Genomic DNA, 13,289 nt, shown 5'->3' on the forward strand with positions numbered 1-13,289 from the left:
AGAGAACAATGAAAAGGTGATACTCACATCCGAATTAAAACGAAGCTGACAGACATTGCAAGAAATAACTTGTTTCTTCTTTGGGGGAATGGACACTCCAAAAGTGTGGTTAATGACTGCTTTTTGCACAGGATCCATCTGAAGAGCAAATGATAAAACAGTCAATGTACAGCTTCAAAGGATAGACAGTAAATACGAGCAAGTTAAAGTAGCTGTATTATTCCCTAAGGTTTTAACTTCTTAGTTCCCAAAGAGGGATGATAAACAGTCTCCTTCAATAGCAAGGTACTTGTTTCCAGGAGTTAAAAACAAGAACAAAAAACTGGTTTGAAATAATAATCACTCCCAACCAAATCACAGGAGAATCATATCAAGGAATCTTATACCTCTATAAGGAATCTTGAAAAACCTTAAAAGAATCATAAAACAAGAAAATTTAAGATCCAAAGGTCAGGGTTCAAATTCGCATGTTAATCCTTTCCTTATATGAGGTGATGATTGATAAGATGGTCTGAAACGATCTCAGTCACAATCACTACACATATATTTCAGTTTCTCAATTTTTGATTTATGGCAAAGTTATAAATGACAGGCTCATATCACAACATAGAAACTATTGATCATTATTTTAAAATAATTTATTACTTTTCATGCACTATAGATTGAAATCCATCTTACTTGAAACACATGTCATAGTTATACGCTCAAATACCCATAGCAGATTAACATGCAACCTTTGTCTAGATATTGATCAAGTAAAGTTTTAACTTTTTGTTGTCTGATTGCTGAGGCTAGGACTTCTAGTACTATGTTGAACAACAGTGGTGAGAGGGGGCATCCCTGTCATGTTCTTGACCTTAGGGGAAAAGCTCTCAGTTTTTCCCACAGAGAATGATATTTGCTGTGGGTTTTTCATACATGGCTTTTATGATATTGAGGTATGTTCCCTCTATCCCTATACTGTGGAGAGTTTTAATCAAGAAAGGATGTTGTGTTTTGTTAAATGATTTTTCTGCATCAATTGAGAGGGTCATATGGTTCTTGTCCCTTCTTTTATAATCAGACAACAGAAAGAAATAAAAGATATTCAGATTGACAAAGAAGAAGTCAAACTCTCACTCTTTGCAGATGACATGTTACTTTATGTGGAAAACCCAAAGACTCCACCCCAAAATTGCTAGAACTCATAAGCAATTCAGCAACATGGGAGGACATAAAATCAATGCAAAATAATCAGCTGTATTTCTATACGCTAACAATGAGAAAGAAGAAAGAAATTAAGGAGCTGATCCCATTTGTACCCAAAACCACAGGATACCTAGCAATAAACCTAACCAAAGAGGTAAACGATGTGTACTCTAAAAACTACAGAACATTTATTAAAGAAATTAAGGAAGACACAAAGAAATGGAAAAACATTTCATGCTTTTGGATTGTTAAAATGTCTATGTCACCCAGAGCAATATATATATTTTTAAAGGTTTTATTTATTTATTTGACAGACAGAGACCACAAGTAGGCAGAGAGGCAGGCAGAGAGAGAGGAGGAAACAGGCTCCCTGCTGAGCAGAGAGCCCGATGCAGGGCTCAATCCCAGGACCCTGGGATCATGACCTGAGCTGAAGGCAGAGGCTTTAACCCACTGAGCCACCCAGGTGCCCCACACCCAGAGCAATATTAATAAATATTGTTTAACAATAAATAAGAAAACAAGAATAAATATTGTTAAAATGTCTATGCTACCCAGAGCAATCTACACATTCAATGTAAGCCCTATCAAAATACCACTGACAATTTTCACAGAGCTGGAACAAATAATTCTAAAGTTTGTATGAACCAGAAAAGATCCTGAATAGCCAGAGGAATGTTAAAAAACAAACAAACAAACAAAAAACCCAAAGCTCGTGGCATCACAATGCCAGACGTCAAGCTCTATTACAAAGCTGTAATCAAGACAGTATGGTACTGGCATGAAAACAGACACATAGATCAATGGAACAGAATAGATATCTCAGAAATGGACCCTCAACTCTATGGTCAACTAATCTTCAACAAAGCAGGAAAGAATGTCCAATGGAAAAAGGATAGTCTCTTCAATAAATGGTGCTGGGAAAACTGGACAGCTACATGCAGAAGAAGGAAACTTCCTTCTCCTTTTCCTTACTCCATTTCCTTACACCACACAAAAAAATAGATCAAAATGTATGAAAGACCTAAATGTGAGACAGGAGTCCATCAAAATCTTAGAGAAGAATGCGGGTAACAACCTCTGCGACCTGAGCCGCAGCAACTTCTTGCCAGACACGTCTCCAAAGGCAAGGGAAACAAAAGCAAAAATAAACTTTTGGGACTTATCAAGAATAAACCTTCTGCACAGCAGAGGAAACAGGCAACAAAACTAAAAGGCAAACTACAGAATGGGAGAAGATACATACAAATGACATATCAGATAAAGGACTAGTATTCAAGATCCATAAAGAACTTATCAGACTCAATGCCCCCAAAACAAAGAATCCAGTCAAGAAATGGGCAGAAGATATGAACAGACATTTTACCAAAAAGACATCCAAATGGCCAGCAGGAACATGAAAAAATGCTTCACATCATTTGCCATCAGGGAAATACAACAAAACCACAATGAGATACCATCTCACACCAAACAAGACAAGAAACAAGAAATGTTGGTGAGGATGTAGAGAAAGAGGAACCCTCTTACACTGCTACTGGGAATGCCTACTGGTGCAGCCACTCTGGGAAACAGTATGGAGGTTCTTCAAGAAGATAAAAATAGAGTTACCCTATGATCCAGCAATTGTACTACTAGGTATTTACCCCATAGATATAAATGTAGTGATCTGAAGGAGCATCTGTACCCCAATATCCATAGCAGAAAGGGCCAAAATAGCCAAACTGTGGAAGGAGCTGAGATGTCCATCAACAGAGGAATGGGTAAAGATGTGGTATGTATACACACACACACACACACACACACACACACACACACAAACAATGGAACAGTACTCAGTGGTCAGAAAGGATGAATATTTACCATTTACATTGATGTTCACAGACCTGGAAAGTATTATGCTAAGTGAAATAAGTCAATCAGGGAAAGACAATTATCATATGAGGAACATAAGAAACAGCACAGAAGATCACAGGAGAAGGGAGGGAGTTTCCGAGGTGTAGTGGTTATCACGTTCGCCTGACACAGGAGAAGGGAGGGAAAACTGAATGGGAAGTCATCAGAGAGGGAGACAAACCATGAGAAATTCTTAACTTCTTAGGAAGCAAACTGAAAGTTGCTGGAGGGGAATGGAAGGAGGGTAGAGTAACGAGGTGATGGACTTTAAGAAGGGCATGTGATGTGATGAGCACTGGGTGTTACACACAACTGAGGAATTACTGATACTACATCTGAAACTAATGATGGACTGCTATGTGTTGGCTAACTGAATCTAAATGTTTAAAAAGGTTGTTTGACTTATAACCTATAACTTTCTTTCCTTTGGTTTGCATGTTCCATACATATTCAGAAAAATATATGGTGATGAAAGTACTCAGCCATAGAAAAACTATGGCACAATGCCACGAAAATACTTGGAAAAAGAAAGAACACTATCTGTAGAACCTATAAAAAGAGAGGCAGAGCAGTGATTCTCTTGCGTATTCCAAATAATCTCCAGCATTAACATCAGACAACTGGCAGTTCAAAGAACAATGCGGATGATGAACAAAGCATTACTTATCAACACATGCAACACGAACAAGAACAGATCCACTGACTCCATCATGTAGGAAATCTCCTGTGGTTAGAGTTTAGGATTGGATTAGTTGATGAGATTTGGTAGAGAGGACAAATAAATACTATCCTTGATCAGAAGTATGAATCAACAAAGTATAAAATTAGCAATTAGAACCTAAGTATATTAGAAAAGAGGGTGGATCACAGAACTATCGAATAGTAGTATCGCCTATTTTTTTTTGCTACAAGTTTAATAGAGATGACAGGACAATGTATTCTCACTATACAGAACAAAAATTTGGAGAGGGGGATATTCTGGAGTAACAGAACTATTCTGTATCCTGACGGTAGTGGTGGTCACACAAATTTACACGTGTTAGCGTTTTTAGAACTATATACACGCGCAAAAAGTAGATTTTATATGTGATAATTTAAAACATAAAAAAAGAAAAAAATTGTATGAGTATGATGTTTAACTACCAAATGTAAAAATATCCTTACTGGAAAATCTGGGGATTTCTTTGGTTCAAGGTCATGACTTTGGTTCAAATATAAGTGTACTTAATGAAAATCTTTTAAAAAACTCTCCATAGGCAAAGAAAATTTCAGAAGTTCAGAAAATAAAACTAAAGTTCACTTTTTTAGTTTACTCACAAATGCATACACTTAGGTCTCATTCATCCCTTTGCAAAACATGAAACTATACTTTCTGATTATTACTAGAGATGGCAAAGCAGTTTGAACGGGCTAAAAATAAAATAGCCTAACTATATTGAGCAGGATGAAAAAAAAGTACATTGTTTCGCAAAGTTAAAAAATGAGGGGCGCCTGGGTGGCTCAGTGGATTAAGCCGCTGCCTTCGGCTCAGGTCATGATCTCAGAGTCCTTGGATCGAGCCCCGCATAGGGCTCTCTGCTCCGCAGGGAGCCTGCTTCCTCCTCTCTCTCTGCCTACTTGTGATCTCTCTCTCTGTCAAATGAATAAATAAAATCTTTAAAAAAAAATGAGAGAATTTTATTGAGATATTTTCTGTTCTCAGGCTCTGAAAAATACTTGCTGGTTATGTGTGAACTACATGGAATAAAACTATATGAATATTTCCCGAACACCAGTTTTCTGCATGCCACTTTCATTATTTTTGCCATAGCCATATATTATTTACTTATTTTTCTTTAAATCAAAGTAAAATTGACTTTTTGTTTCTTTTTAAATTGACTTTTTAAAAACAGAGTGATAATATTCATGAAATGTTAGTCTTCTTTCCTATTACTCATTTTAAAAAAGATTGAAAATTAACATTAAAAATGAAAACTTTCCTTATCTAAAATAAAGGCATATATTCTTCTTGTTTCCATACCGCAATATAGGAACATAGGCAAAAGGCATATCTAAAATAATCTACTTCCATGTTTTTAGTAAACCAAGACATCTGCTGACAGCTCCAACACGACCTGCAATATAAACATTCCTCTTACATTTTTAAAATTCTTAGCTGCTTATATAATTTTTTAAATATCTCCTAATACAACTTTATTCTACTTAAATTTCACATTTGCACCACATCAGCCTGAAAAAATCCCCTAGTGTCCCCAAGGCTGGGAGCAAACTGTCCCAAAAGGTGAATCGTGGATGAGCCCTCCAGGTACAAAGGCAAGCTCCCTGCTGTCTGCTCTCCCACAAGTGAACTGAGGAGGTTCCTTCAAGAAACGCTTACCAGAACTGGCTTCTCTATCTTAGATACATAATCCTACCCATCCTTATAAAATCAGCTAACTAAATACAGCCCTCTCACTTCATTCCTTCATATTAATTCTGTTGACTTTTATCCTTTGAACAATTTATCACTAATCATGTAAAAAATTTGTCCCCTATGTTTCTCATTTGGAATAGATTTTTCTTTGTTTTCCATTTGATTCTTTTTTTTTTTTTTTACAACTATTTCAGGAAAAGATCCACTTTTCCCCTCCCTGTCTAAATCTCTTTTGTCTTTCTCTGCTGTTTATCACAGGATTCTATAATTACATTTCTTATTCAAATGTCATTTTGGGGAACCCAATTTAGTCGAAAGAAAACTTTAAATTGTCTGAAAAAGATTGTTCCACTTTCCAATTCAGCTGATACCTTGAAATAGATACCATCTAGCTGAGATTTGGAGCATTTGCCATCTGACACAGAAACTACTGTTACCTGAGTCATTTCAGTGGGATCCAGACATGGAAGAATATAGAGAAGGTTTTCAGATCTCTCCCTTTCCTTTTTTAAGATATTAAGTGAGGGGCACCTGGGTGGCACCGTTGCTTAAGGCTCTACCTTCTGCTCAGTTCCTGATCCCAGGCCCTGGGATGGAGCCCTGCTTTTGCTCCCTGCTCAGGGGCGAGCCTGCATCTCCCTTTCCTCCCTGTTCCTGCACTCTCTCTCAAATAAACAAATAAAATCTTAAAAAAAAAGCATTAAATGATAAAATCTTAAATACTTTTCTTAGCAGTCCTACAATACTCTACAAGTTAGAAGAAAATAGTAACTATGATGTTAATTTATAAAAACATATTTTTTTCTTCTACTAATGCATGTCAGTTCTCTGTAATTATGATGAGATATGTAGAACTAAGTCAATGGTAATTCTTTTATTCAATCACCAATTTTTAGGGCAAATAAAATAGGGTGAATAAAAACATTCTCATAAATCCTAAATTGTGATATATGCATGTGACTCAATTTAATAGAGTCAAAACTATATATACATATCAAAATGATCTCATATGTAGAATACTCAGAAAAATTATTGGAGATATTGCAGTTAACCACAGTAAGAGTTTTCTTAAACAGTCAGTTGGCTTTCTCATAGACATTTGATTATTAAAAATAAATAAGTGTTTTCAAACATCTCTGTTAAAATGTTTATATCACTTTTAAAAGAACAAGTGCCTTATAAATACTCATTATTTAGCTCATGTTCATTCAGATTGCACAAGAAAGCTATCTATGTACTGAGAAAATTGTGATTTATTGGCAAATAATGCTAGAGAAGTTTTGTTTTGTTTTTTTTCCTTAAAAAAATCAAATTTCATATAAGAGAGGGTTTTTTTTCCATTAAAAAAACACAAAACCCACGTAGTTCTAGCTACCAATATTCCTTACCTGGCAGAATTTATTGGTCCCAAATAAGCCTCTTCTTTTCTAAAAAAGTAAAAGTTAGAAGTAGTCATCTGGAATTTTGAGGCTAGCAAGCACATTTACAAGAAAGTTTTAAAAAATTCATTTTACTTGTTCATCTCTGATTAAAAAGCCGGCAATGCTTACTAACCAAAAAGCAGCAAGAGTTAACACTTGCCACTTTTTCTAATGAAAATCATGTAGAAATGAAAAGCAAAACCTATTAGTGTAATTAACTGGGAGGTAATAAAAATGAAAGATGGGGTTGCGGCTATTACCAGGAATTGAGGAGATAATTGGAGGCTATGTATGGACAAATTAACTATTATATTATAGTACTTATAAATGAATTAATGAAGCTGGCCTTATCACACCATCTATTATATTTTCAATATCAGAATAAGAACAAACAGGTATCCTTGGTGTATTGACCAAGATTATGGAACCACAAATCTGTGTGGATTTTTAAAAAGTGTTATTGAGCATACCAGAAAGTAATTTACATCTTCACGGTGTAAGCAATCACATAGAAATATGCAGCTGCAAATAAAACCTAGCCACTGGGAAAAACAACGCCGGGACCTCACTAAAGGCAGGAGTGACCCTACTGGGGGTGGGGAGAGAAACCAATGCAGGGGCTACGGTATCAAACGGCTTTCAGACGAGATGGTTTTTAGGTTTGAGGCAAAGAACTTAGAAATACAAACTCCCTCCTATCTCTCTGTAATTTTCAAGAGGCCTGAAATTTGATTTATATCCTTGTAAGAGTCTTAAAATGATTTCATTATGCAGCCAGGGTGGCTAGGAGTAAAGTTGGAGTAAAAAATGGGAGTAAAGTTGGAGCACCGCCCAATTAAAAAATAAAGAGACTGCCCAAGAAGGATAATACAAGGTTTTCTTCTCTGTGGCTAAATGGCTAGGTTTCTGCACTATTCTTAAAGACAGAGTAGTGTCATCTTAAACTCAGTCATCTATTTTAACCGATGCACTGAAAGGCATTTGGGAAGCACTTGTTTTACAATAAATGGGCAATACTAGCTTTTCTAGCAAACGGGGGTAGAAACCAGGTTTTTGACTTTTAAAGTTTAACAGTCATCCCATAGACATTCCTGGAGCCTAATATGTCAGATACTGTTTCAGACTAGATGGCGTAGGATGAGTCCAACGCAAGGACATATTTATAATTGTGAATGTTAACCAATGAAAAAAACAGACAATAGAAACTGTATTTAACTGGGGCTGGGAAAAGAAGTGAACTTTAAGCAAAATAACAGGCCTGAGAAAGCACTTGGAGGTCTGACTCCTTTGCCTCCCCTCTACTTTGGGCTTTTTCTCCGTTTTCTGATTTTCTCACATTTTAAGCACCGAGGACCCTCCCTTTACCAGTGACGTCAAAGTGTTATCCTCCCAGGGGGTATTGGCCTTTCCACTCCTTTTAAAGCTGTGGAATAACAATAATAAACATCATAATAAGAGCAGCTTAGATTTATGGAGCTCTTACCATGTGCCAGGAATTATACTAAGGGATTATTTTGTGTCCTATCCACGGCAGATATGATCTTTATCTTCTTTTACAAATGAGGACTCCAAGACTTTGAGAGTTTCAATAGCTTGTCACCCCTGAATGGGAAGGTCTGAAGCCAAGATTCAAACTCAGGTAGAGTCTCTCCCCCTGTTCCCTGCAAACGGAGCACTGAGCCTGATGACGGGTAGTGCCTGCGGCTCTGCTGAGGGGGCTTGGGGTGGGGGTGAGATCTGGAGAAAGGATGGATGTTTCTTTTTTTAAAAGATTTTATTATTTATTTGTCATAGAGAGAGCACAAGCAGGCAGAGTGGCAGGCAGAGGCAGAGAGAGAAGCAGGTCCTTGCTGGACAAGAAGCCTGATGTGGGACTTGATCCCAGGACCCTGGGATTATGACCTGAGCCAAAGGCAGCGGCTTAACCAACTGAGCCACCCAGGTGTCCCAGGATGGATGTTTCTAGCTCCTCCGCAGCCTGGAAGGGAGTTGCCTAGTGCAACTACACGTAAGGCCCACTTGATACTTAAGTAAGTTTCCTGGAGAGGTGAGTCTGGGTTTTTCTCTTTCTGATCCATTTTCGTCACTCTTGGAATCAGCCCATTTCTTCTTGTGCAAGTTAAGGAGAGCCAGAAATAAACATTGGGGCTGTCTTGTCCTCTCTCCCCATTGTAACAGCTGGGCTTGCATACAGAATAAAACACCTAAGAGAGGGACTACTTAGAGATTACATGCAGCCGGGGATGGTCATCATTTACACCTGCCCTTTATTTACTGCAAAGAGGACCTTGACAACTAAACCCTGGTGACTCAGGGCTCTCTGGAAGTTTGGCAAAGCATCACTTTTTAAAGTGCAATATTAGCAAATTACAGTAGTACAAAAAGAACGACTACTTGTTCATCTCTTCCTTTTTCAATATCAGACCTATGGAAAGGAATGTGACAACAGTGTCCCATGAAAACTTCAAATGTTCATAAAGTGACACATTCAAAAGCGATAGCTACATCATTGAAGAGTGGTATCTGAGTTACTTCAAAAAAAGATTTTGCCTTTTTCATATTTAAACACTCTGACCCCATGCCTTAATATTATTGTTTTACTTTCTTCAAATCCTCACAAACAGAAATAGAGACCCAACAGACACAGCTATCACAAAGACCCATTTCTTTTCTCAAGATCAAGAGATAGAAACAATTGCATATTATTGGCAACAGCACCTCAACCACACAGCTTTGTACGGTTTGGGATTTCAAATCAGAAGGCTCAATAAAAGTAAACCGCATGGAACATTACATGGAATTGCACGCTACCACGAGACCTGCATTTTTGCATCCGGAATGTGTACAAGCACAGACTTGCCACACCGACATGGCTTCTCCTACCCAGAGCACCCTGACAGGAGTCTACATGGATGCCATCACTGTCACTGAAAGGAAGACAAATGGCCCGCTACTCTCTCCATAGGCTGTTGATTCAGCTGGGAGCCATATGTCTGGAAAGGTGCTTCCCTCACGGGTCTCCAGCTCTGTGCCAGAACCACACCTTGGCTGTGCCTTGCTCATAGAATCCTCTGTGTCCCGATAACAATGGGATACCATTCCTCTACTAGGAGTCTAATCAGTCATTCAGAACTGGTATAAAGGCTAATGTAAGACAACACACACTTAGGGAAATAATAAGCAATAGGCCACATTATATCTTTCTCTCCAACCCAATAAAGCTATTACTATTACTACTACTATTTTATCAAAATATGGTATGCTGTTCAGTATTTTGAGGCTGGTTAACAATTAGCAGTACGTGATTCCTGCAGAAATGAGATGGGATCCTAGGTTCCAGAGTCTCCTTTGGGGTGTCAATAGTCTCTAGAAAATATGAGTGGCCTCAGCCCAGAGATCTGAAACAGCCAGTCAGAGTAGAGCACAGATTAGCCTTTCATCCTCCTCCCTTTTTTTGTTTAAATAAATTTAGAAGGCTCAACATCTTTCACTCAAATTCTATACTGTCAGACCCTTTTTGAAAAGTTCTGAGATTCATCAAACACAATTGTATATTCCATTGACAAAAAGGATGACTAAGTAAGGAAAAACACCCGGTGATCTATTTTGAAGATCTATTTGGAAAGAAAAACTGAACTGCATTTTCCGGTGTTTTTTGGAGAAATTCCATCTTGGTTTTATTTTTGGAAGAATAAAAAGAAACATAGAATGTTAAGAGATGTGTGTTTCTGCCATAAAATATTGTCCACTTTCTAGAACACTCTGATCGTAAAGGATACAATGTTTTTAGAGGTTGTTTCATATCAACTGAGACTGTTCAATACTTGGAAATTTTTGCTCCTTTCCCAACACATCACACTTTTTTATAAATGCATGATTTTCAATTTGCACAGACACACTGTATTTTCTTGAAAATTCATTGATTTTAACAAAAGTTTACAAGTGGCTATTATTCACTGTCTTAGGAACTGGACATAAAATGAAGAACAAGCCTTCAAAAAAAATACAACATTGTATTTGAGGAGACCTATAAATCTAAAATAATAAATAAGGTATTTTCAGAGTGTTTAAGTACTTAAAAAAAATCAGATAGGAGAACGGGAAAAAAAAACCCCACAACATTTTACCACAGATAATTCCTAAAAACATTTTGGTTGTCTTGACACAACTGTGATTCAGATACTTCTACATGTAAAACCATACCAAAAACACAAAAGCAATGCCATTATTCCATGATTTAGGAAAAATTTGATACCAAATTCCGAATTGTACAACTGGTGCAAGTAAGGGGCATGTTCCTCAGCTTTCAAAGTGGCCTGTGAGATTTCCACAGTGGATGTTCTTCAACTGACAAGTACCAAGATAACAAATGGATGTGAGAATTCCTATGATCGTCATAACCTCAAGGAGAAAGTGACCTGCATTTTGGAAGTTGTCTGAAGAGGAGTGCTACGTGCTAGATGTCCTCTCACATGGAAACCTTCCAAACGGGTTTCTGTGCAGTGTGTTTGGTCTGGTAGTTAGTGAATAGCAAAATGAGTACGAGTTACCTCTCTTGTTCTTTACATAAGTACAGAATTGGTACATGATCTAACACTTATGAAGATACTCTAAGAAAATAATGTTTTTCAAGTTTAATACTTTAAGAACTTCAAAGAGTTACCAAATGATAAAAGCAAAAAAGCAAAAAGTCAATGAATGGGTGGTTTCACCACTTCCCTCTCTTTAGTGGAAAACCAGTTGAACACTTTTGACAGATAATTTAAAAACTATTCTGAGGAAAAGGAAGAAATTTTAAGGTCTTTTTTAGACAGTAGTTATTTTGTTAATGGGAGACGCCACAAGATTAGACCTGTGTACCTTACTGAAGCCACACGTCTAATTCTGACAGTAGATCCTTGTATGTAACAAATATGGTCAGTACAAATGTAAAATGTTCCATTTTCCTGGCGGCTCCACATGCCTGGTGATTTTCCATGCTACCAGGGATTAAGAGCGATGCAGCAATGCTGTAGTTATGCCGTTGGCTAATTTAAGAAGCCACATCAAAGAGCATTTCAAAAAGCTCAGTTTAACAAATAAGACTTTCAATTTATGTCTGTAGTGGGTAGGAGACTTAACTGAAGGTTCACTCAGACCTCACTGCATGGACACACACACACACACACACACACACCCCCAACAGTTTTGGGTGTTGATGTTCCTATTCAAACCACAGACAAGTAAGCTAAAAAAATTCAACAGCATATTACCCATACTAAGGTTAAACGATGCATTTTGAAATGTCTAATCGGTTAATGTGATTTATTAGGGAAGCCCAGACCACTCTGTAGTCTAATTTCAACTGCTGCTTTCAACATAGGGAAAAAGAAATAAGGTAATGAGCTGAATTTTATCTCCTAAGAAAACCCAATGCTTTTCTTTGTTTCCATTCTTAAACAAGCAAATGTTTAGATGTGACTGGAAACCACTGAGAGAGAGAGAGTGGTGTTTTTCCATCAGGATGGGAAGAAAGTTCTTGAAAGTTTTTTCTTTTATCTTCAAGATTTGATGTTCTGGGTTGCCTGGGTTGTTCAGTTGGTTAGGCGTATGCCTTCAGCTCAGATCATGATCCAGCATCCTGGGATCATAGCCTTGCACGGGGCTCCCTCCTCAGTGGGGAGCCTGCTTCTCCCTCTCCCTCTGCCTCTCTCTCTCTCTGTGTCAAATAAATAAGTAAAATCTTTAAAAAAAAGATTTGCTTTCCTATGACTATAATATTTTGACCAATGGATGCATATAGATATGAAAGATCTATAACATCTGTCAAAGAAAAGGTAGCAAAAAATTTCTTATGAAAATGTTAGAGGTCCTTATGAGAGAATGCAAAAAAGTTCAGAAAATTTTTAAGAAAAATGAAAACTATGTGGAATCTTTTAGGAAATTAATAAGAATTTAACTCTGCTGTGAATTTTAATAGCAAAGAAGAAATAAAATGATAAATCCTATGAATATATTTTTCCTTGTGGGAAAGTTACTACATCCAAAGTACTTATATTTCTCAATAAGGTATGGTCATATTTAAAAAACAGCCTAAGGTATGCATAGTTGACAATGAACTATGTCAACCCCTGCTCCCCAAAAAAGTCCCACTAACAAAGCTAGAGTACATGCTTCAGAGTGTTGGGAACAGGAACTGGATTCACCAAGAGAATCTAAACTACACAGATCAGTTGTTTCCTGTGTTATTTAGTATTGTGTCTTCTCAGGGTGAAGTAAAAAAAATTATTTCAGGAATACAGACTGAAGAACAATTTTTCAATAGATGTGCAAAATACTCAAGAAGATAGAGATTCAGCTGAGGATAGATCATGAGAAGATCATGAGAAGAAATT

At 37.2% G+C, this 13,289-nt stretch overlaps 1 protein-coding gene across 12 annotated transcripts in view; it reads right to left on the reverse strand.

Moving 5' to 3' along the window:
* ZNF385B (zinc finger protein 385B) overlaps window positions 1-13,289 on the reverse strand; it is a 398,195-nt gene that overhangs the window by 58,990 nt on the left and 325,916 nt on the right. For 10 of the 12 annotated variants that reach the window (XM_046019665.1, XM_046019668.1, XM_046019664.1 and 7 more), the window contains 2 exons: window positions 6,883-6,921; window positions 28-138 (listed from right to left, as the gene is read on the reverse strand). In XM_046019665.1, coding sequence (XP_045875621.1) covers window positions 28-138; window positions 6,883-6,921 — 150 coding nt within the window. The remainder of the gene's footprint in view (window positions 1-27; window positions 139-6,882; window positions 6,922-13,289) is intronic. The other 2 variants (XM_046019667.1, XM_046019672.1) reach the window with 1 other exon arrangement.

This window comes from Meles meles, chromosome 9 (assembly GCF_922984935.1).
Source record: "Meles meles chromosome 9, mMelMel3.1 paternal haplotype, whole genome shotgun sequence".
NCBI lineage: Eukaryota > Metazoa > Chordata > Mammalia > Carnivora > Mustelidae > Meles > Meles meles.